Source organism: Gopherus flavomarginatus, chromosome 10 (genome assembly GCF_025201925.1).
Source record: "Gopherus flavomarginatus isolate rGopFla2 chromosome 10, rGopFla2.mat.asm, whole genome shotgun sequence".
NCBI classification, from domain to species: domain Eukaryota; kingdom Metazoa; phylum Chordata; order Testudines; family Testudinidae; genus Gopherus; species Gopherus flavomarginatus.
The window spans coordinates 58,203,053-58,228,214 of NC_066626.1; the positions used below are offsets into that span (position 1 = coordinate 58,203,053).

The 25,162-nt window shown below is 43.1% G+C and overlaps 1 protein-coding gene across 1 annotated transcript; it reads left to right on the forward strand.

Annotated features, from left to right (window-relative positions):
• Window positions 1-14,887: 14,887 nt before the first annotated feature.
• Window positions 14,888-17,632, forward strand: LOC127058883 (uncharacterized). The gene is made up of 2 exons (XM_050969331.1): window positions 14,888-15,791; window positions 16,862-17,632. The coding sequence occupies exons 1-2, from the start codon at window positions 15,185-15,187 to the stop codon at window positions 17,245-17,247; spliced, it is 993 nt and encodes a 330-aa protein (XP_050825288.1). The 5' UTR covers window positions 14,888-15,184; the 3' UTR covers window positions 17,248-17,632.
• The last annotated feature ends 7,530 nt before the right edge of the window (window positions 17,633-25,162 follow it).

Below are 25,162 nucleotides of genomic sequence, written 5' to 3' on the forward strand. Positions count from 1 at the left end.
TGATTCCACCTTACCATTATCTCTGTGTATGCTGGAGAGGAGATGTGGTGGTCAAACTCTCATTTGCGTTCAAATGCCTTGGGGGTCTGTTGTCAGTGAATAGAGTGTCCAGAAAGCCATCACTCACAAAATGGGCCTTTGGTTTTCCAATCACTGACCTGCTTTTCGTATCAGGGCATCAATCTCCCAAAAATGTAAATAGCAGTCTACTGTAATAGACTGCTTTCCACTGAAGGTATAAGTCTGCTCCTACCTTTTGTCATGGTTATTTGGGTAGATCATTCAGGAAAAGTCTCTTTCTGCGTGTATCTCACTCCCTTCTAGCAAGGAGTGGAGTTGTTTATTCATTCCTCTCAGGACCACACAAGACTAGGACAGAGGTAAATGCCCAGGTGTAAGGCATTTATTTTTTGCATGACATCCTTATGTAATGAGGGGTGACAACAGCTCTTTGTCCCTGAAATACAGTTCCATCCTGCACAGTCAGTTCATTTTTAATTTGAAAATATGGTCTTCCTCCCCTCCCTGTGCCCTGTTCCCCATACTGGGCTTTAGTGTCCTCGCACCCTGCTAGCACTGCGCTCTTGTGTGTTTGTAACTGAATGGTTTTTTTTCACAGCCTCTCTGATTTCCATCACCTTCGCTGGGAGATAGTGCAGTATCAATGGATTCAATGCCCTGACGCCCTTCCCCCAGCTCATGGATGATGGGTACATATGCTCTGCTCATGGTGTCAGCTAGCACTAGTAATCATCTGATAGTGCTGGAGGTGAATCAATACTGCAATCTCTTTGGAGAACTGTGACGGGATGTACCAGCCCCATACTGGTGCAGCAGGGATTAATCCTTATCTTTGGGTCAAGGAAGCGTGCCTTCGCAGTGTTGCTGGGCATGCTCCAGCTGGAGACAGGGTATAGAAGGAAGCAGAACTGCTCAGTCTGGGATGAGCGCTGGCAAGGATGGAGGTGCGCTGCTGGCTCCTGTAGGAGGACCTCCTGAACTCCAGAATATGGAGGCCGGCCAGACAGAGACAAATCCTGACCCCCAAGCTCAGGATGCTGCAGAGACTGAAGAGACCATGAGGACCAGGAGGATGACAAACTGCAGAGAATCAGGTAGGAAGTGACCCAGGGAAATGTTGCTGGGAATTGGTTGTATAACCAGAGACTAACTCACCATGTTTCGGTAGGATCCCTACCAAGCTGGTGGCTGGCAACCCCACCACTGACAGAGCCCTCAGCTTGGACCTGGCGGAGAGAGATGGCCCGGGTCAACCTACCTTGGCCATCACCCACCCCAAGGTGATGGCCCAGCTCACCAGTACTGTTGACTCTGGCCACTAGCTGCATTGCCCTAATAGCAAGGCCAGGCTGTTGATGAAGGCCACTGGACCATGCAGCCTCAAGACCAGAGGCAGCCCTAAAGACTCAGCCATGGGGCTGTAAAGCACTCTTCCCTGCCTTCAAGGGTGACAGGATGTACCAACCCTGCAACAAGCACTAAGTAGCTGCTTTGCCATGATTAACTTCTGGGGCATCTGTGGTATGATTGCCCTTTACTGGATGGCCATAGGTGTATTGATGGATTCACTCCACTCCAAATACCACAGCCAGAAACTCTTTTTCTATTTGGGCATATCCTTGTTCAGTCTCTGACAGGGCTATGCTAGCCTAAGTGACTGGCTGCTCCGGCCACATTGCTACACCCAGTCCTTTCTTTGATGCATCAGCTGGAAGTGTCAGTGGCTATCCTGGAATGTAGCACTTCAGGGCAAGGACTTCTGTTATCATTTGTTTCAGCGTGTCAAATGCTTATTCTTGGGAATCTGCTTTGTGCCACTTAACATCTCATCTTGTGAGCTGACATGTAGGTTTAGCTACTGCAGCCAGGTTCTGGGCAAAACCTGGACAGAAAATGTATCATTCTATGAAGTGCTGCACCCCTTTCACACCCACTGGAGCTGGCATGTCTCTGACTGTCTTGATCTTGTTGAGAGATGCTTTCAGTGCCTTGGCTGTGAGGAGACATCCAATGAATGGTATTTCTTCACTGACATTCTTGAAGGTTTGTCATTGTTCCTTGATTCTTTCCTGTCTCAGCAGCCTGAACCTGATGTGCTCTTGGACTCAAGGAGAGAGTCAAGATGTCATTACTGCTGTCTGATGTGCCCTCCCTATCTTGTACAAGTGTAACTAAATCTTTCTGAGACCTTCCTCTGCTGTTACATACACAGCTAAAATGGCTCTTGGCTCTTCTCTGTTACCCACTCAAGCTGGCTCTCACAATAAATATGTCTAACCATAGGCGCCGATGCTGTGGGGTTCCAGGCTGGAGCACCCAGAGGAAAAAATAGTGAGTGCTCTTCACTCACTGGCAGCCAAGCTCTCCCCCAACCTCACCTCCACCTCCTCCCCCGAGCTTTAAATAAACCTAAGGATTACTGATCCCCAGTGGCAAATCCAATGAGAAGCCTCTGATTTTCTTAAGGTGATTCAGTCATATAGATAACAATGTTACAGTTAAAATATTTCAGGTGAAATTCTGCTCTCAGTCATGCAAACTTTAGTCGATTTATTCCCAATTTTCACTACTGCTACAAAGGCCTTTAATTTTGGCCTTTAAACTATATAAATAGCCAGTCCATAAGTAAAGTTAATATATATTGCACATAATGGGCAAAGATGTTTGGTTTGCTTTTGTTTATTTTTAAAGGGTTGAGGTCTCTACTTTACCTAATTTTGGAGTTAAAAAGAGTTCCTTCTCCAGGATTGCTAAATTGTTAATTTGACACTTTTCCCCAGCAGTAACTTTGTTTGGACAAATAAATCCTAGAGTTCCTTTATAATCATCTAAAACAGTGTCAGTCCTACAATTCACTTGTTAAAACCAGTTGAATAATATTAATGAAACCAAAAGCTTACTTAAATTTGTCTTTGTTTTGTTCACGAACCAGCCCCAAAGTGCATATGATCCTTTAAATGTTCACCAAGTAGAAAAAATAAATATTGTCTGAACTACCATTTATTCAAGAACTGTTCATTTTAGTAACTAATTTGCTATTCATTATTACTTGTGTATGGTTTTGCTTCGCTCACTCATTGGTTGGATAACAAACTTTTTAACAGGACATGGCAAATAATGAAAAAAATAGACATTAATATACTCTTTATGAAGTGACAAAAGCTTTTGGGATTCGAAAACATTTACATGGTTATCTCTACATTCACAAATAGCAAATGGGATGATCCCATGACTAGCAGTGAATCGTGTATCAGCAGTTTGTTTATTCATGAATGCATGGATTCAGAAATCTATTTTTCACCATTTGACCATCTCTAATGCTTATACTGCCGAGTGATCCTCCTCATGGGCAAATGCACATGTCTAGATAGATACCATAGTGATAAATGCACTAGAAGCACACAAATAGATAGGCAGAGAATAATATTTCTCCTTCTGTAGGAATGAAAAGAGAATGATGCTCATTTGCTTAACCCCTTAAATGACACATGCTGTGGAGTGATAGGGACCACCACATTTCCCATAAAAAACGTAACGATCTGTGTTAACTTTCAGTGGAATGTAAGGCTATGGAGCATACATCCATAAAATGTGACCTATGTTCATGAGATACCAAAGGTCTACATGTCTTTGGAACTTCAAGTGGCACATAGCTAAGAAATGTTGAGATTGTTAGTGATACAGACTCATCACAATCAATACTTTTTTTTTTAGCCATACCTGTGCTGTTGGCCTGCAGGCTATGATGAATTGACAACGTGCTTGTTGGTGAGGCTGGGTGAGGAAAGTGGACGGTGGAAGCATGTCACTAGGAGAACCAGACAGAGGATAAGACAGGCCAGCGATGGACAAATAGAACTCAGGAATAGGTTTGCTGAGTTGGGAAATGAAGATGGAACACAGCAGGCTGCTGAAGGAGTAACGGCAAGGAAGAAGAGGCAAGCAGCTAGTCCTGCAGATGGAGGGGAGCAGTCAGTGGAGGCAACATCAAGTACGAGCCCTAGGAGGATTGTGAGGGCAAATACAAATCGGGAGGAATCACAGCCAGCTGCTGTGGGGGATAGACCGGAGAATCGCATTGTCACCAGGAAAAGGCAAGTCTACGTGATTGGAGACTCTCTACTGAGAAGAGTGGACAGGCCTGTAACTAGACCTGATCGGGAGAACAGAAGAGTGTGCTGTCTGCCGGGGGCTAAGATACAGGATGTGGACTTGAGCCTGAATACAATCTTAGCGGGAGCGGGAAAAAATCCGTTGATTATCCTTCATGTGGGAACGAACGACACAGCTAGTTACTCACTGGACTGTATCAAGGAGGACTATGTCAGACTGGAGAAGAGGCTTAAAGACATCGAGGCTCAGGTGATCTTCAGTGGGATTCTGCCGGTTCCTCGAGCGGGGCGACGAAGGAGTGACAAGATTATGGCGATCAACAGATGGTTCAGGGAGTGGTGTTATAAGGAGGGCTTTGGGATGTACGGTCACTGGGACGCATTTACGGATAGACGACTGTTTGCTCAGGATGGACTTCATCTCAGCAAGGAGGGAAATAGAATTCTAGGATGGAGGCTCGCCGACCTCATCAAGAGGGCTTTAAACTAGAAAGTTGGGGGAGATGGTTGGGAAATGTTCGGGAGATCTCCACGCCAGAACATAACCTGGAGAGGGAAGTAAACAAAGTGAGCGGGGATACCCTTGCAGCCCCAAGATTTGATCCAAGGAGGAATAGTGGAGTAGAAACCAGAGTAACGGGTGATGCTGGTGGTAGAAAGTTTGTGCACGACGGGGGAAAGAATGTCACTGACGCCAAACGCCGAAAATTAAAAGGTTTGTACACTAATGCGAGGAGCTTAGGTAACAAGATGGAGGAACTGGAGTTACTCGTGCAGGAAGTGAAGCCAGATATTATAGGGATTACCGAAACCTGGTGGAATAGTACTCATGACTGGAGCACGGGTATTGAAGGCTATGTGCTGTTTAGAAAAGACAGGAAGAAAGGCAAAGGTGGGGGAGTAGCCTTGTACATCAATGATGAAATTAAATGTAGTGAAATAAGATGCGATGGAATGGATAAGACAGAGTCCGTCTGGGCAAAAATCACGCTGGGTAAAAAAAGCAACTAGAGCTTCCCCTGAGATAGTGCTTGGGGGTGTGCTACAGACCGCCGGGATCAGATTGGGATATGGATAGAGACCTCTTTAATGTCTTTAATGAAGTAAACACAAAGGGGAAATGTGTGATTATGGGGGACTTCAACTTCCCGGATATAGACTGGAGGACGAGTACTTGCACGAATAATAGGGGTCAGATCTTTCTGGATGTGATAGCGGATGGATTTCTTCATTAAGTAGTTGAAGCACCTACAAGAGGGGATGCCATTTTAGACTTGGTGTTGGTGAGCAGTGAGGACCTCGTAGAAGAAATGGTGGTAGGGGACAACCTTGGTTCGAGTGATCATGAGCTGATTCAGTTCAAACTAGATGGAAGGATAAACAAATGTAGATCTGCGATTAGGGTTTTTGACTTCTCGAGGGCTAATTTTAAAGAGTTAAGGAAATTAGTTAGGGAAGTGGACTGGACGGAGGAATTAGTGGACTTAAATGTGGAGGAGGCCTGGAATTACTTTAAGTCACAGCTGCGGAGACTGTCGGAAGCCTGCATCCCGAGAAAGGGGAAAAGAACCATGGGCAGGAGTTGTAGGCCAAACTGGATGAGCAAGCAACTCAGAGAGGGGATTAGACAAAAGCAGAAAGCTTACAGGGAGTGGAAGGAAGGCAGGATCAGTAAAGAAAGCTACCTTGCTGAGGTCAGAACATGTAGGGATAAAGTGAGGAAGGCTAAAAGCCATATTGAACTGGAACTTGCAAAGGGAATCAAAACCAATAGTAAAAGGTTCTACAGCCACATAAATAAGAAGAAAACAAAGAAAGAAGAAGTGGGGCCGCTATACACTGAGGATGGAATGGAGGTTAAGGATAACCTAGGCATGGCCCAACATCTAAACAAGTACTTTGCCTCAGTTTTTAATAAGACTAGTGAGGAACCTTGCGATGATGGAGGGATGATAAACGGGAATGTGGATATGGAAGTGGATATTACTGCAACTGAGGTAGAGGCCGTACTTGAACAGCTCGATGGGACGAAGTCGGAGGGCCCGGACAATCTCCACCCGAGGATATTAAAGGAACTGGCGCGTGAAATTGCGAGCCCGTTAGCGAGAATTTTTAAGCAATCGATAAACTCAGGGGTTGTGCCATATGACTGGAGGATTGCTAATGTAGTTCCTATTTTTAAGAAAGGGAATAAGAGTGATCCGGGTAATTATAGGCCTGTTAGCTTGACGTCTGTAGTATGTAAGATCTTGGAAAAAATTTTAAGGGAGAAAGTAGTTAAGGACATTGAGGTCAATGGTAATTGTGACGAATTGCAACACGGATTTACTAAAGGTAGATCGTGCCAAACCAATCTGATCTCCTTCTTTGAGAAGGTGACGGATTACTTAGATAAAGGAAATGCGGTAGATATAATTTACCTAGATTTCAGTAAGGCGTTCGACACGGTTCCGCACGGGGAGCTGTTAGTTAAATTGGAAAAGATGGGAGTGAATATGAAAGTTGTAAGGTGGATAAGGAACTGGTTAAAGGGGAGACTCCAGAGGGTCGTATTGAAAGGTGAACTGTCGGACTGGAAGGAGGTCACCAGTGGAGTCCCTCAAGGATCGGTTTTGGGACCGATCTTATTTAACCTTTTTATTACTGACCTTGGCACAAAGAGCGGGAATGTGCTAGTAAAGTTTGCGGATGACACGAAGCTGGGGGGTATTGCTAACATGGAGAAGGACAGGGATACTATTCAGGAAGATCTGAACCACCTTGTAAACTGGAGTAATAGAAATAAGATGAAATACAATAGTGAAAAGTGCAAGGTCATGCATTTAGGAATTAATAATAAGAATTTTGGATATACGTTGGGGGCGCATCAGTTGGAAGCGACGGAGGAAGAGAAGGACCTTGGGGTACTGGTTGATAGCAGGATGACTATGAGTCACCAATGTGATACGGCTGTTAAAAAAGCAAATGCGATTTTGGGATGCATCAGGCGGGGTATTTCCTGCAAGGATAAGGATGTGTTAGTACCGTTGTATACGGCGTTGGTGAGACCCCATCTGGAATACTATGTGCAGTTCTGGTGTCCCATGTTCAAGAAGGATGAATTCAAACTGGAACAGGTTCAGAGACGGGCTACGAGGATGATCCGAGGAATGGAAAAACTGCCTTATGAAAGGAGACTCAAAGAGCTTGGCTTGTTTAGCCTGGCCAAAAGAAGGCTGAGGGGGGATGTGCTCGCCCTATATAAATATATCAAGGGGGTTAACGTTAGGGAGGGAGAGGAATTATTTAAGTTTAGTACTAATGTAGCCACGAGGACGAATGGGTATAAACTGGATATTAGGAAGTTTAGACTTGAAATTAGACGAAGGTTTCTGACCATTAGGGGAGTGAAGTTCTGGAATAGCCTTCCGAGGGAAGTAGTAGGGGCAAAAGACTTTCCTGGCTTTAAGACAAAGCTTGATAAGTATATGGAGGGGATGTTATGATAGGATCGTTAATTTGGGCAATTGCTCTTGAATTACCACCAGACAGGTCTGCTCAATGGTCTGCGGGGAGATGTTGCATGCGATGGGTACTGAGTTGCTGCGGAGAATTCCTTCTTGGGTGCTAGCTGGTGACTCTTGCCCACATGCTCAGGGTTTAGCTGATCGCCATATTTGGGGTCGGGAGGGAATTTTCCTCCAGGGCGGATTGGCAGGTGCCCTGGAGGTTTTTCGCCTTCCCCTGCAGCGTGGGGCACGGGTCGCTTGCTGGTGGTGTCTCTGCAGCTTGAGGTCTTCAAACCATTTTTGAGGATTTCAATAACTCGGTCCTGGGATAGGGGTTGTTATAAAATTGGATGGGTGGGGTTCTGTGGCCTGCCTTGTGCAGGAGGTCAGACTAGATGATCAGATTGGTCCCTTCTGACCTATGAGTCTATGAGTCTATGAGTCACATTGGGCACTCAGTAATGCAGATACAGTGGCCTTGGGGCTTTTACATATGCTTGTTTTTTTTTAATAAATACGAAACTAAAAAAGCACAATCAGATCCAAAATGAAAACACACATTGTGAAAAAGCTAAACTTTTAGCTGGACATCAGCCTGCTATTTTCCCACCCTCCATTATGTTTAACATAACACTAGACTAGCACAAGTGCCTGGTGAAACCCATTGCACTCTAAACTTCCCTGGTTCATCACAATCCCATAATCAGAGGGGCTATCTAGTTGTCGTGCACTGGGTTGCCCCATTGTGTAGTCTAATATTTTTTGTTTGAGTGAGGGAGGGAGGAGACCTGGGTTCTATTCTTATCTCTGTTAGTGATGCTCTGTGTGATTTTTGGTAAGTTACTTAACCTCTTTGTGCCTTGGTATTCCCATCATGAGCATAATATTGCCTACCCTTGTATAGATTCTGCGGGAATGAACTAAAATATAAAAGGTACCTAGACTACATTAACATGAACTAGATACCTTTTAGTTCACACCCACAGGGGCAGGATCAATATGGGGAGCTCTGGCATAGCACACTAGTGTGTGCTTCAGGTCATACCCCCGGAGTCTAAACTGCGGGGCTGTGTAGACAAGCCTTTAGATACTACAGTTGTTTCCTATGCCAAGTATGGGAAACACGTGTTGTAATCACACTATCATTATGTTGAAACTGTTGGCAAACAATGACTTTTTAATGGTGACCACTGTATTCAATTGCCCTATTTGTAGGCAGTTGGGTTTTTCCACTTGTGGAGGTGGAGATATCTATGCACAGCAGCATCATAAGTTCCATAAATGTGTGGAAAAACAACAACAAAATGAACAGTTCACAAGGGTGGGGTCTCTTTAAATTGACTAGTCCAATTCATTTCAATTACAGTTTGGAAAATAGTCAAATCTTCTCAGTTGAGCAGCACTGAGAATGTGGTTCACAGTAAGCACAAAATCTTCCCTACCCAGCAGGTTACCACATGTTTGGAGAAATACAAACTTTTCTATGCTGATGAAGCCTCTCTCCTTGAAATCTTTTGCTTGCTGTTTCTTTTTTAAAGGTGTTAGAGAAATATGACTGTAATTAACAACTGACAAAAATATCTGGGCTTCAACTGAAGTGGGAAATCACTGAGGTTACTTATTTTCTCATGCATTTACCATTTGTTCTCTTTTCTTCAGGAAGTTAAAAGACCTGAGGTTCAAACTTAATAAGGCCCCATACTGTTTCTAAGAGTATTTACAACATGCAAAAACTAAGCCAGTACATTTCTTATATTTAAATTTGTTTTCAGTCATCTAAGCTATTACACAGTATGCCATCCCTAAACCTTTTATAATAAGGAGTACATGTTTCTCAGACAAGGAAAAGAATAAAATGTTCAGCTACTCTAGCTGTTTGAGACTGGGAAAGCAACAAAACATTAGTATGCCTCCAATACACACATCTGATTCTGCTTCAGCATCATGAAAAGCAAGCTGCCTGCAGCAGAAAGCTTGGGCTGCACTTGTATTTGTCTGGAACAAGCCCATGAACCAGTCGGCAAGTAGAGAGCAATAGGTTTTTTTAAACAATTGAAGCTTCACAGAGTTTTATGGAAACAAGCCGTTACAAGAGGATTACTATATATTATTATAGATTATATGGTACCTCACCTAACTCCCATTGCAGTCAATAGGAGTCTTTCCATTTACATCAATGAAGGTTGGACTGTACCTTTCCAGCCACCCACTGTGTGAAAGGTGTTGTACAGTCAGATAAGTCAAGTGCCCTGGTCTACTATGTTATGGAGGCATGCTAGTGACTGTATAGTTAAGATTAACTGTTGTCTTCAGTGGGACTTAAAAACTTCTCTGTAGCCAAGGCTGTCTTTTACAAAACTAAAATAAGAAACAACGGTTGGAGATGCATGAATTGGTAAGGGTCTTGTGTGCACTGAGAGGTGATCCTAGGATAAGATATTAACATTCAGGAACCACTCTTGTGAAATCTGGAAAATTTGTCTAGCCTTTTTTTTAAATCCCTTTTGCAAACCCTAGCACCTTACAAACTTCAAACATAGCTGTGTCTACCATCACATAGCCACTGCAATACAGTCTGCCCATTTCTCCTCATATGTTACTGAGTCACTGTAAGAATAACTCCTCCAGGAGTAGCCAATTAGCACTCAGTTCAGTTTTGTCTGAGCAGTGTTACATTTCTTTGGGGGGAGCTGGAAGGGGGGAGACAGAAAGAAACGTACGATTTGTTCGTTTGTTTATGGTTTAACATGGAAGATCCAACTCATTAAAAAAATCTAAACAGATACATGTGCATATATTCACCATGGAAACTTTGGAAAAACTAAGATGAGTAACTTTTAAACTGAGTGGGCCCCAAAAGGTCCTGTTAGCCTGCCTCAGCTAACTGAAATTTACTCTTTATTCAAGTAGGACGCTGAACCATAGTCTGTGGGGGTCACAATAGCAGAAGTTTTATAGCCATCAAATGTTTTTAAAGCAAAACATGATTGTGTCCATCTGCACAGTTGCCAATGTCTGATCACCTCCCACCCAAAGACAATCTTTTAGGGAGCTGGGTGTTTCTCCAGCCACTGTACAGCTGTGTGTTTGCATTTTGACATTGTTTAGGTTTATTCCTTCTGAGAATTGTAGAGAAAAATAACCTAAAAGTCAATAAAATGTACACAAAACTCTCCAGCATCCCTATGGCATCCCTTAAGCCCTAATATGCTGAAACCTTTTTCTTTCATTTCCCTCTCCTCCGCCCCTACAACTCTTTCAGCTCTACCTTTGACTTCAGAGCTCCCCCAGTATCAGTCTATGGCTTTTTCGTTCCACAAGTAACCTCATTTACCCTCTCCTATGTCCCTTCACTCTCATCTCACCCTTGCATTCTCCATGGCTGCTCACTTTTCCTTTTCCCACCGCTTCCCCTCATTTCTCCCCTTCCCCCCTCATTGTTCTCCCTTCTTTCATCCCAGTGCTTCTGCTTACACAAATCCCAAATTCTCCAGCAGAGATGATTTTTTTAAATTTTCACTGAACTTTGCAATTTCAGAATAACTGAAACCATCTGTGAATTTGCCAAATAATTTCAGGCACATTTGTGAGGGTAGGGAAGGAGACAGCTGGATTTACAAGATGGGATTTGGCATCATTCACAAACTGAGAAGGAGCTGATGCCTCCCCAAGAGTTAGGTCACTCACCTGGGTTGAGGAGAGGTAGGTCTGAATTCCTGCTCTGACTGGTGCCTTCCCCTTTGGGTGTCATAGCCACCAGAAAATAGAATAATTCTGTCTCTAGATCCCAGACTAGTCATGTATTTTGTACAAGTGGAACGACTTCAACAGGAGAGAGTAAGAGAGACCCACTCTAAAGCAGCCAGTGACTAGGGCATTCTGGGAGGTGGGACACTTGGGTTTGAGACTCTGCTCTAGCAAGCGCATTCCAACTGGCATCTTCCACATAACAAGTGAGTCCCTTAATCTTTGAGCTATTGAGTCATCCTTTTACTGTCTGAGTCAATGACTAGTTAAGTATTTTATATCAGCTGGAAGAGCTTCAAAAGGAGAGACTGAGTCCAGAATAGCCTATAGCTGAGTGGTTAGGGCACTCACCTGAAAAGGGTAACACCTAGATTCAGGCCCCTATTCCAGTTTGGGTATTTGAAGCCAGTCTCCAACATTGCAGATGAGTGTTCTAACCAGTTGGATATTGGCGGGGGGGGGGGCGCTGAGGGACAACACATCCTCTGATGGATTTGGGGATCTAGCCCCTCATTGCCTCTGCTTTTATAAAAAAAATGTTGGGGAGGGTTGTGCTGTGGTTTGTAACAATCTGCCCAAAGTTAGTACTCACACTCCTGAGTCACTCCAGATAGCTTGAAACATACCGAGACCTCCATGGATCCAGGATTGAGTGAAAATTAGCTTTAATTTACTAACTGCTTTCCTTATTCATTGAAAATGCAAGTTGAACATGAAAACAAGAATTTTCCTACATTCTGGCTATATGTCACCTTTCTAGGGAAACCTGCAAAGGCATGGATCTTGAAATGGAGATAATTTTAGGTTTTTAATTAACATGGATAAGGAAAAGAAAATAGCACTTACAAGAGGAAGTCCCACATGACTGGGTGGTAAAAGCCACTCTCAAGATGAGTCCCACAAACAGTTCACACGGAAAACAATCACAATATCCTTTTGACCACCCATACTAACCAGGTCAATCAATGTTTCAGAAGCCCTTGAGTGAATGTCATGTGAAAAACCTAATAAAGGCAAAGCAATTCTTCAGTCTTCCTAGTCACTACTGTCTACAAACCAGAGGGGAAAGACACATTTAATAAAAATAAATATGTTATCACTTGTAAATGATGGCAGGTGGGTGGAGCTAAGTTTGCACCCAAAAGAAAATAATTGGCATTACCTGTAAATAGAGGTTGCCTATCCTTCTTCTCTGATTGTTTCACCTAATGACTTCTTTGACTATTGAGTTACTGAAGTTCTGCCTTGCTGGGTGCAAGATTGAGCAACACTGTTCTTCATTATAATTTCCCACTTGTCTTTTGTTTTTTTTACACATAGAAGAAGAGGAATCTCCAGTGGCAGACTGTTTGATACATGTTTTGTGTCTTGCCACCTTCCAAAGGGCGTGTCACTTATATAGCACCTTGCTGATGCCTTGGAAGTGAAACGTCTCCACTGCTCTGGTCACCAGCCCAGACACAACCCTAGAAAACTTTCCATTTATGAGAACACGATGAGACATTTTAATGAAGGTGCTAGCATAAGGGCCAGGACTGCCAAGATACAGTCCTACACCACTGACAGGTTCTCTTGACATAAATTTATAATGGCTTTAAAGTATTCTTTCATGACCATGTAGGGCTAGAAATGGGAGCTGTATACCATTGGAAATGGGAGATTCCTAGCTTCTCATTGCTAAAGACAAAATCCACTTAGCCCTGCAGGATCATGAAATATCAGATTTTAATGTTATGACATGATTAGGAACAGAAGAGTGGCATTAGGAAATCTGTAGATGTTTTTATTGTTCCCTCAAATCTCTGTATAGTTAGACTAAAATTCTCTTTTCCAATTAATTTATTTGTGGTATCTCCTCCTGTAGATAGCAGAATGCATTATCATGAGATGGATGGACACCCTCCCATGGCAACTTTTGGAGCCAAATAAGGAAATGTAAAGCCCCATTTCTCCATGTAAGGAGAAGAGCACCATTTCTTAGGCTGGATCTATGGGGTTTTTACAGGACATCTTTTCAGATTCTTTCCCTAGTGACACCTGAAATTAACTGGTTCATTAAAAGAAATTCACATCAGAGGTTCGTTGCTTATCTCTGTGAGATTATATGATACATGATATAATTTTCTTGAAGGTGCTCACATTTCTGATTGGTTTATTAATTTGTGTTTATTATAGCTACTCTGGTATAATGTTTTCTCTTAACTGATATTTTTATGCCCACTTTTTAAAATACGTATGTGGCTATTTTTAATGCTGCAAGCCTTTCCAGTATAACCAGGATTTAGTATTTTACTTCAAAAAGGAAAATTTATGCTCAAATTAAAAGTAATTACAGACACATTTTGCTTAAAAAATACTCAAGCAAAACTTCCATTGACCGCAATTGGAACTTTGTCTGAGTAAAGACTGAATGATTAAGGTTCTTCCTATAGGAGAGAATGTCCTACTTTGCAAAGAGGCACAAAGAGCACTTGCTTTTAAAACAATTATTTTGTGTTCTAGTTGTGGGCTAGATTCTCCTTCCTGTACTCACATTCAGTAATTCCTTACTAACTGAGTAGTCCCATTGAACCACTGAATAATGGAGCAATACGGTACTAGATGGGAAGTACTCCAAGTTACTACAGAGAATTCTTTCCCAGGTATCTGCCTGGTGGGTCTTGCCCACATGTGCAGGATCTAGCTGATCACCATATTTGGAGTTGGGAAGGGATTTACCCTCAGGTCAGACTGGCAGATTCATGAGATGTTTTTTGCCTTCTTCTGCAGCAGGGGGCACTGATCACTTGCAGGTTTAAATTAGTGTAAATGGTCATTTCTCTTGAAGTCTTCAAAACATGATTTGAGGACTTCAGAAACTCAGCCAGAGGTTAGGGGTTTATTACAGTAGTGGATGGGTGAGTTCTGTGGCCTGAAATGAGCAGGAGGTCAGACTGGATGATCACAATGGTCCCTTCTGACCTTAAAGTCTATCAGTCTGAGTCTATAATTAACATAAAGGTGAGTGAACGGGGCTCCAAGTTGTTAAGTTCCTTATGGTGGCCACATGTAACTAGTTGGTGGCTATTTATGAATTAGTACTGTGTGCTGCAAGTTCTGTTAGTGAATAGCTTGTATTGGAAAAATGTGCTATACAAATGTGTGAGAAAGAATTGTAATTTTTATATAAGATTTTATTTGTATAGTCCACCTACTACTCTTTGAACAAATTTGTTGGTGAGCTTTGAAGCAGGGGCCTATGCAGAAGGGTAACTGTATCACTTAGGTAGAGTTACTCGTGATCAATGATGCAAATGAGAAAAGAATCAGGCCATCAATATTCTCTCTTTAAATTCTGAGCTACCAGTTTCTTCATTCAATTCTGACTCCTCCATCTGCTCTTCTGACCTGGGCTTAATTCATTTGCATTCAACAAAGCTTAATAAAGAAACACTTAAGTTTGCAAGCTAACAGTTAGACTTGGAATGGAGAATGAATTATGTCATGTGTCACCCCCCACACACACACACTTAGGCCAGGTCCACACTAGAGCGTTAAATCGATTTAAACAGCATTAAATCGATTTAACGCTGTAACCATCCACACTACAAGGCACTTAAAATCGATTTTAAGGGGTCTTAAAATCGATTTCTGTACTCCAGCTAAACGAAAGGAGTAACCCTAAACTCGATTTTACAAAATCGATTTTGGGCTAGTGTGGACGGAAATCGAAGTTAATGGCCTCCGGGAGGTATCACACAGTGCACCAGTGGCCGCTCTGGACAGCTAAAGAAACTCTACTGCTGGCCAGGTACACAGGAAAAGCCCTGGGAACTTATGAATTGCATTTCCTGTTTGGCCAGCGTGGAGCTCTCAGCAGCACAGGTAACAATGCAGTCTCCTGAGAATAGGAAAAGAGCTCCAGCATGGAACACACAGGAGTTATTGGATCTGATCGCTGTATGGGGAGAAGATTCTGTGCTATCAGAACTGTGTTCCAGTAGACGAAATGGGAAAACTTTTGAAAAGATTTCTAATGCCATGAGGCAGAGAGGACATAGCAGAGACTCGGTGCAGTGCAGAGTTAAAGTGAAGGAGCTCAGACAAGCGTACCAGAAGACCAAAGCAGCAAAGGGCAGATCCGGATCTGGCCCCAAAACATGCCGCTTCTACGCGGAGCTTCATGCAATTTTAGGTAACTGCGCCACGACAAGCCCCCCCTTGTCTGTGGATTCAGAGGTGGGGGTAGTAATCTCAGCCACTGCTGATGATTTTGCGGACTGCGAAGATGTGGAGGAGGAACCGGAGGAGGACGAGATGGCAGAGACCACACAGCACTCCATTCCCCCCAACAGCCAGGATCTTTTCCTCACTTTGACAGAAGTACCCTCCCAGCCCTCTCAAGCCAGTAGCACAGACAATGAAGCCATGGAAGCATCCTCTGGTGAGTGTACTTTTTTAAATAAAAACCATAGTTTAAAAGCAACCGTTTTTTAATGATTGATTTGCCATGAGGGCTTGCATGCAGTAGCTGGCATTAAAGTTACTGGAAAAGTCTGTTAACATGTCTGGGGATGGAGCGGAAATCCTCCAGGGACATCTCTATGAAGCACTCTAGGAGGTACCCCAATAGCCTTTGCAGAAGGTTTCTGGGCAGGGCAGCCTTATTCCGTCCACCATGGTACGAAACTTTACCACGCCATGCCTGGAGCACGTAATCGGGTATCATTGCATGACAAAGCCTACCTGCGAATGGCCCCGGGGATTGCTGGCATTCAAGAAGCATAATTTCTTTTTCTCTTTCTGTTATCCTCAGGAGAGTGATATCGTTCATGGTCACCTGTTAAAAATTAATGTACTTTATTAAGGGGACAGAGATGACCATTCCTTCGTTTCTGCTTTCTTGCTCCTTTAATAAAAAACCTTTCCTAGCAGTTAGCCACGTGGGGGATGGTAAACACCTGCAAATTCCTACGGGGAGGTGTCTCTAATGGCGCTGAGCTTTTTAGCATTTGGGCAGCAGGAATTATCGCTGCTAATTGCCAAAAGGCAGAGGGTGGAGGGGGGAGGCGGTAAAGTTACCTGCCAGTACAGCAGAGATGCAGATTGGGGGTGGGGAGCCATTCACAATTTTCCTCTAGTGCTGAACCTTTCTGATGGCATAAGAAAAGAAGCCAGAGTTTTGCTTTTTAGCATTTTGGCTGCCAAGCATGAATGCTACCTGTTAATAGCTGGGGGTACAGGGTAATAAAAGAGGTTGCACGGTTCACTGCCATTTGACTTACCATGTCCTCCAGCAAGGTTTTTTGTACTCCCCTGACCTGCGTCTGTGTTGATCTCTGACTCCACAGCCGCAAGCATTAAATACTAAAAGAATCCTAAGGCGACCTTGTATTGAAGTTACATGTGTTACGTATGGTGAATAGTCTAGTTCACTATGAAAGAGTATAACCATTGTTCTGTGAAATGTGTCTCTTATGATCCTTCTATCACTCTTTTCCCCCACACACGCAGCTGCACATTTCTCCAGCCTCCCTTCTCCTGTCCGAAGGATAGGTCAGATAAGGAGGCTGAGGAAGAAGAGGACACGGGAGGAGATGTTCACAGAAATAATGGCAGTAACCCGCAGTGAAAGAGCTCATCTGGGGGAGTGGAAACACGTCGTCGCAAAGTACAGGGAGGCTGCTAGTGAACGTGAGGACAGGAGGACGCTAAAAATGACATGTGGTGGCAGGAAGATCAGGGGTGGCGGGCAGCAACGCTGGAGCTTCTTCGCGATCAGACTGACCTCCTCCGAAGTCTGCTGGAAGAGCTGCGGGGTCACAGAGTGCCACTCCAGCCCATGTTCAACCTCCCTCAGTACTCACCATGTCCCATATCTTCCACACCCAGACCTGTAAGAACGCACGGGGGAAGGCTTTCTGCACCTGGCCACTCCACCCCTGTGGACAGTCCAACCAAAAGGCTGTCATTACATTGAAATGCCCTTAATGGCATTTTTCTTCCCTCCTATACTCCTCCCAAACCACTCCCGGGGTAACTTTTCATTTCTTTTAATCTTAGGACATGCTATTCAAAGGCAGTGGGAGGGGGGGTTAATCAAGGGGAAAGAAACACAGCAGTCACACCGTACCCTGGCCCATGATGAAACTCGTTTTCAGGGCTTCCTTAATTGCCTTTGTTTTCCCTTCCTCCCTCCCTCCCTCTACTATCCTCCCCCCAAAACCCCTAATTATGTATTTTTAATCACAGGCTTGTAAAAGCAAGAGGGAGGGTGGGTTGCTTACAGGGATTGACTTTTAATAAAGAATACAATGATTTCTACAGATAGTAACTTTAGTTTCCATAAGCAAGCAGTTCTGGAAGGGTGCAGGGAAGCTAGCTTGCAGCAGCAGGAGTCAATACATAGAGGGGGTGTTAATCAAGGGGAAAGAAAAACAGCAGTCACACCGTACCCTGGCCCATGATGAAACTCGTTTTCAGGGCTTCTCTGATGCGCACCGCTTCCTGGTGTGATCTTCTAATTGCCCTGGTGTCTGGCTGTGCATAATCAGCGGCCAGGTGATTTGCCTCAGCCTCCCACCCCGCTATAAAGGTCTCCCCCTTACTCTCACAGAGATTGTGGAGCACACAGCAAGCAGCAATAACAAAGGGGATATTGGTTTGGCTGAGGTCTGAGCAAGTAAGTAAGGTTCTCCAGCGCCCTTTCAAACGGCCAAATGCACATTCTACCACCATTCTGCAGCTGCTAAGCCTGTAGTTAAACAACTCCTGACCACTGTCCAGGCTGCCTGTGTATGGCTTCATTAGCCAGGGCATCAAGGGGTAGGCTGGGTCCCCCAGGATAACTATAGGCATTTCAACATCTCCAACTGTAATTCTCTGGTCTGGGAAGTAAGTCCCTTGCTGCAGCCGTTTAAACAGAGTAGTGCTTCTGAAGACAAGAGCGTCATGAACCCTTCCTGGCCATCCCACGTGGATGTTGGTGAAACGTCCCTTGTGATCCACCAGTGCTTGCAGCACCATTGAAAAGTACCCCTTGCGGTTTATGTACTGGGCGCCCTGGTGCTCCAGTGCCAAGATAGGGATATGGGTTCCATCTATGGCCCCCCCCCAGTTAGGAAATCCCATTGCAGCAAAGCCATCCACTATGACCTGCACGTTTCCCAGAGTCACAACCTTTCGTAGCAGCAGCTTAATGATTGCTTTAGCTACTTCCAGCACAGCAGCCCCCACAGTAGATTTGCCCACTCCAAATTGATTCCCGACTGACCGGTAGCTGTCTGGCGTTGCAAGCTTCCAGAGCGCTATTGCCACTCGCTTCTCCACTGTGAGGGCTGCTCTCATCCTGGTATTATGGCGTCTCAGGACAGGGGAAAGCAAGTCACAAAGTTCAAAGAAAGTGCTCTTATGCATGCGAAAGTTCCGCAGCCACTGCGAATCGTCCCACACCTGCAAGACTATGCGGTCCCACCAGTCTGTGCTTGTTTCCCGGGCCCAAAATTGGCGAGGAACGGGTAGAACCTCCCCCATTACCATCAGGAGCTCCAAAGCGCGGGGGCCCGCGGTTTCTGAGAACTCGTTCTCCAAGTCCTCATCACTCTTGTCGCCGCGCAGCAGCATGCTCTCCTGCATTTCTGGCTCATGGTTCAGCATAGACAGCAGGAGAATGCGTGAACTGTTTACAACATCCGCGATCAAGGTAAAGATCTGACCAGGATCCATGCTTGCTGCAAAATGGCGTTTGCTCACTTCACCCAGTAAAAAACGCGTGAAATGGCTGTCTGCTGCTTTCAGGAAGGGAGGGGGTGAGGCTGTACCCAGAACCACCCACGACAGTGATTTTTGCCCCGTCAGGCACTGGGGTAGTAACCCATAATTCCAAGGGTCAGGGAACACTGCAGGAACTGTGGGATAGGTACCCAGAGTGCAACGCTCCTGAAATCGATGGACGCCAGGGAACATGGACGCACACCACTGACGTAAGGTGCCCTAGTGTGGACGTGTAAAATCAATTTTATAAATCCTGTATTATAAAATCGATTTTAATAACATCGATTTTAAGCTGTAGTGTGGACGTGGGCTTAGTTGCTGCCATATTGGAACATTAGACTGCTCTAAATGCAAGATCTAGTGGGGCTGCTGAAACATCCAACATTGTTTTTTCAGAAGATCATTGTAGTACAATATTATTGTAAATGTGATATTTCCCCCCTCCTCCTGAAAAGTGTTTAATCTGAGATTTCAATTGAGCAGAGAAGAAAATTACCATGAATTAAGCCTTTTTAAGTGTTTCTTCTATCATTAGAGAAACCAAGAGCAACAGGAAGAAAAAGTAAGGATAGAAAGCACCTCCCAAAGCACTTTTAGATTGTTTCTTGAGAGTCAGTGGGCCTATACTGACTTTGATTAAGCATGCTTTCTAGTCCCGTTAGTTTGGCAAAGGGGAAAAAGGTGCGCTTGTTTGCAAAGTGGCTTTGCATAACTCTTACAACTTTTGTTCTGAATCACTTTAGAATGTTTATGGGAGATTGTTTTGTTTTTCCCAGAGACAACTTACAATCTTTTAATGAATTAATAGTCTTACTCTAAACTATCTTTGATAGCTAGGCTCTTATTTGGCACTTATCATTGTCAGTGTCTCCCAGATTGCCAAGAGAAGTGTAGATCTATTTCTGATTCTATGTAGGCTTTGATTATGAGGCCTGAAAACTTGAATTTGACTATTTTTTCCGAACAAGAAACCAGCAAAGACAGTGGACCAGAGAGGCAAAGGGCACTCGTCCTCATATTGCTGAGCCAAAGGGCTGCATGTTCTGAACCAAGTGTATCTTTAGGAAAGTTAGAAGCTCCACATACTCACAAGTGCCTACTGTTCCTAAATCCAGATTCAACATGGGAGACTATCTTCTTGCCAGAAGTAGATGAAAATGAGAGTTTTCTGCAGCTGTGGCTATTTGAGTATCCCGAAGCAGAGAGGAATTCAAGTAAAAGTGGACTGTGTTAATATTCTGAAGGCAGATGCTCTAAGTGGAGGGTGATCAGAGGCATGGGTTCTTCAGAGTGCTTCTCTCACCTTGCCAGCATCACCTCACTCCTCCCAGGATGTGCTTCAGCAAGATAGTATCAGAGGGGTAGCTGTGTTAGTATGGATCTGTAAAAGCAGCAAAGAGTCCTGTGGCACCTTATTGACTAACAGATGTTTTGGAGCATGAGCTTTCGTGGGTGAATACCCACTTCGTCGGATGCATGTAATGAAAATTTCCAGGGGCAGGTATATAATTTCTGGACCCAGGGGAAGGAGACTCTGGAAAAATTCCACCATGATTTCAACAGCTTCCACCCCACCATCAACCTCAGCCTGGACCAATGTACACAGGAGGTCCACCTCCTAGACACTATGGTGCCATGGTGCAAATAAGTGATGGTCACATTAACATCACTCTATATCGAAAACCTACCGACCGCTATGCCTACCTTCATGCCTCCAGCTTCCATCCTGGGCACACCATACAATCCATTGTCTACAGCCAAGCACTGAAGTACAACCGCATCTGCTTCAACCCCTCAAACAGATCCCAACACTTACAAAATCTCCACCAAGCATTCCCAAAACTACAATACCCACATGAGGAAATAAGGAAACAGATCAACAGAGCCAGACGTGTACCCAGAAGCCTTCTATTGCAAGACAAACCCAAGAAAGAAACCAACAGGACTCCACTGGCCATCACATACAGTCCCCAGCTAAAAGCCCTCCAACGCATCATCAGGGATCTACAACCCATCCTGGACAATGATCCCGCACTTTCACAGGCCTTGGGTGGCAGTCCAGTCCTCTCCCACAGACAACCTGCCAACCTGAAGCATATTCTCACCAGTAACTGCACACCGCACTATAGTAACTCTAACTCAGGAACCAATCCATGCCACAAACCTCGATGCCAACTCTGCCCACATATCTACACCAGTGACACCATCATAGGACCTAACCAGATCAGCCACACCATCATCGGTTCAATCACCCGCACGTCCACTAATGTAATATACACCATCATATGCCAGCAATGCCCCTCTGCTTTGAATATTGGCCAAACTGGATAGTCTCTACAGAAAAGGATAAATGGACACAAATCAGATATTAGGAATGTCAATATACAAAAACCTGTAGGAGAACATTTCAACCTCTCTGGCCACACAATAGCAGATCTTAAGGTAGCCATCCTGTAGCAAAAAAACTTCAGGACCAGACTTCAAAGAGAAACTGCTGAGCTTCAGTTCATCTGCAAATTTGATACAATCAGCTCAGGATTAAACAAAGACTGTGAATGGCTTGCCAGCTACAAAACCAGTTTCTCCTCCCTTGGTTTTCACATCTCAACTTCTAGAAGAGGGTCTCATCCTCCCTGATTGAACTAACTTCGTTATCTCTAGCCTGCTTCTTGCTTGCATATATATATCTGCCCCTGGAAATTTCCACTACACACATCCGACAAAGTGGGTATTCACCCACGAAAGCTCATGCTCCAAAACGTCTGTTACACTATAAGGTGCCACAGGACTCTTTTCAGCAAGATACTCTGCATTAATTTGCTTCTTATGTACTCTGTACATTACTTTGTGCCATAATTTGTGCTGGACATTGCCTATGTTTACTCACAAAGTTTCCAGCTTTTTCTGGTTGCTTCTAAGTTGGGAATATCATCAAAATAGCCTCTCTTGGTATTTCTATCTCCTACTGGAAATGCAGAAATTAGCAAAAAGCATGTGTGTGGTGGGGTGAGGAATTAGAGTAGTCTGGTCATTCTTAATATACACCAGGGCATATCCTCTCACATCCATGGCATAGATATCCAACAGACTGGACATAGCTGGTAGCAGGAATATTGATGAGAAGTTTGCTACCCCTCTTTTGCTTCGTCTGAAAAATCCATGCAGAGGCTACTCTACCAAACCTGCATTCCATCAGTCATAGAAACAAAAGCATAGTCACGGTTTCTGTTTAACGCTGCATTTCAATAAGGGAAGCTCTACACTACAAATTTACATTGGCACAGCATGCAGCTGCGCTGCTATAACATGTCTGTAAGCTGAAAGGAGCGAGCTGTCCTGTTGGCTTAATAACTCCACCTCTGTGAGAAGTGAGAGCTGTGTCAGTGGGAGAAGACAGAGCTGTCTACATGGGGAGGGTTAAGGTTGGTATAACTATGTTGCTCAGGGATGAGGATTTTTTTACACCCCTGAGCGACGTAGTTATATAAAAGTAAGCATGTAGTGTAGACTAAGCCTTAGAAAACAATGCTTCTCAGCAGTACACTGTATTCCAGACATAGGTTATATACTATATGCAAAAAAAAAAGTATTTATAAAACTAAATTATATACACATATTTTTTAAAAAATGTAAAACTTGAAAGCATTGTTAAAGTTTATATTTTTTAAGCTAGGAGTGAAAAATTAAATTCATCATGAATTTTATCATAACCAGAACCTGAAAGTGAGTTATTCCTTTTTCCAATGTTACAATAATCTGAGTGTTGCTGATTGTAAGGGTAAATTAATTATTTTTTTTCCTGGGATCTGAGTGCAACATATTGTTATATATTTTTGAACTCAGCATTTTAGTTGTATATGTGTGTTTCTAGATATATTATATATATATATATATATATATATATATATATATATATATACACACACACACACATGGCATATAGATTTCTACATGAATGTAGCATTGATTTTTAAGGTAAACAAATGGTTTTAAGTCTTTACTTGCCCAAAGCTAGATCATAATATTCTGCATTTCAAAGTGTCCAAGTACCTTTACAGTGATGGCTGTAGAGTCCCTCAAGGCACAAAAAAGATAAAACCTTCTTTTAAAAGTATTTTGCTCACCTTTGTTAAAAAGGAACTTGGGTTTATTGAGTGAAGGAAAGCCTCATTCCCATAGTAACCAATGCAGAGCTGATATTGATCAGTAGAGTCAAAGGCAAGACCTACTGACAGGAATAAAGACTATTTCTTATCCTCATATATATTCTTCATGAAGTTCCTGTAGGAAAGTAAGACCACAAATATGGTACATATTTTGTGAATGTTTTTTGCTTGTTTATGTCAATAACTGTGCCTCAGGGGGTTCTTAAACAGTCTAGCATTAAGACTTTTGCTGGATTCTTCCATCTTTGCTCTGGGAAAACTCCCATTGACCTGGAGGGAGGGCTGCAGGATTAGGCCCTCTGTTGGCTATTTCATCCCTTGAAATACTGAATTTTTACTTGATGAATCTCAAAAGGAACACTGCAGGCCTTTTAAATCTCTACACTGTTATATTTCCTACCTCAATTAACAAGACCTCACTGTTTTTTAAAGTCCTTATCCTTTGTTCACCTTACTTATGCCGTGTATGAGATCTGATAAATTATCATTTGCAATCATGCCTGATCTCTCTTTAATGATTTCATTAGGTGTTAAATATGAGGCTTAGCATCTTTTTATATTAAGGTACTGCTTTTTGAACTGCAGTGCTTGAGAGAGAAGATCCTTGAAACCAAGTGCTCATGAATGATTAGCATGCAGTACAATGCATATACATACCTTACATTCTCATCATGATTAGATGATTCTCAGAATTGACAAATCTATAAAAATGAAGAAAGAGGACCTGTGAGAGCTGTGGAAGGAAAGATATTTTGTAGAACATGATATCATGTAATAAAGAATAAATTTTCTCAAGTCTGATAGTTTTACAGGAGTTTAGCATACTCTTAGGCAGGTAATAATCTTCTCTTGGTTTTTTTTAGACAAAACTGATAGATAAGAACCAAGGCAAAATTAAATAACCCCCAAAGTCTTCCTCCCTAATCCCTTCTGTGCATGCTTAATGCTTCATTCTTCCACTTCAATTATGACATCTGCATTATGTCTTTCACCACACTTGAAAAGTTGTTAAAATGAAAAGCCACTTTCAGAGTGTCACAACTCCATTATACAGGCCTATACCTGTGCCGGCAGCATGCTCTTCTTCTCACCTCGTATTGCCTGTTGCCTGAGAAAGAGATCCCTGCAGTGCATCTCAAACTGGAAACAGAAAAAAAATTAAGTTGATATGCTGGAATTGGAGAAAGTTATGCCAAATGAGCAAAAAGAATTGGTGGCAGACTTTTGACCCTAGTTCTTTGGGCCCAAAACTGTCAAACCTGGGTGCTTAATGTTAGGGACTCGGGGTGAAATCCTGGCTGCACTGAAGTCAGGTGCAGAATTTTACCCTTAAATCTTTTAAAGTTGTCTGCTTTTTCACAGTTACGAAGAACACACAGCTCCCACTGACTTCACAATGTAGTGTAGATTAGATGTCAAGGCACACTAAACATTCGGTAAAATATCAATAGTTTCTTCAGACAGATGATGGGTAACCATCTTTACACATTTATGAGTTGAAAAGTTCTTGACTTTCAAAAGAATTGGATTATACCAAATCAGGAATATCCAATTTGACAAATCTATCATTATTTTAAATAGTACAGAGGTCTATTGGTTCAGAAATAATTTAACTGCAGAAAGTTTTGCAGTGATGCTTTAAATTAGTACCATTGCTGTAGACAGGAGTTAAGGGACTCTGTGTCAATATTTCCTTTAATCTCTTTTCAATCTATTTCATGTTTTTAATAATTTATACCAAACTTTAAAACATTCCACATAATATCTCAGCCTGGCACCACATATGATTGTAAAAATTTTGAATGAGATATTATTTGAAGTTAAAACGAGCCAAAAACATAGTTTTCTCACCTGAATTACATACAGAACTGCTCTG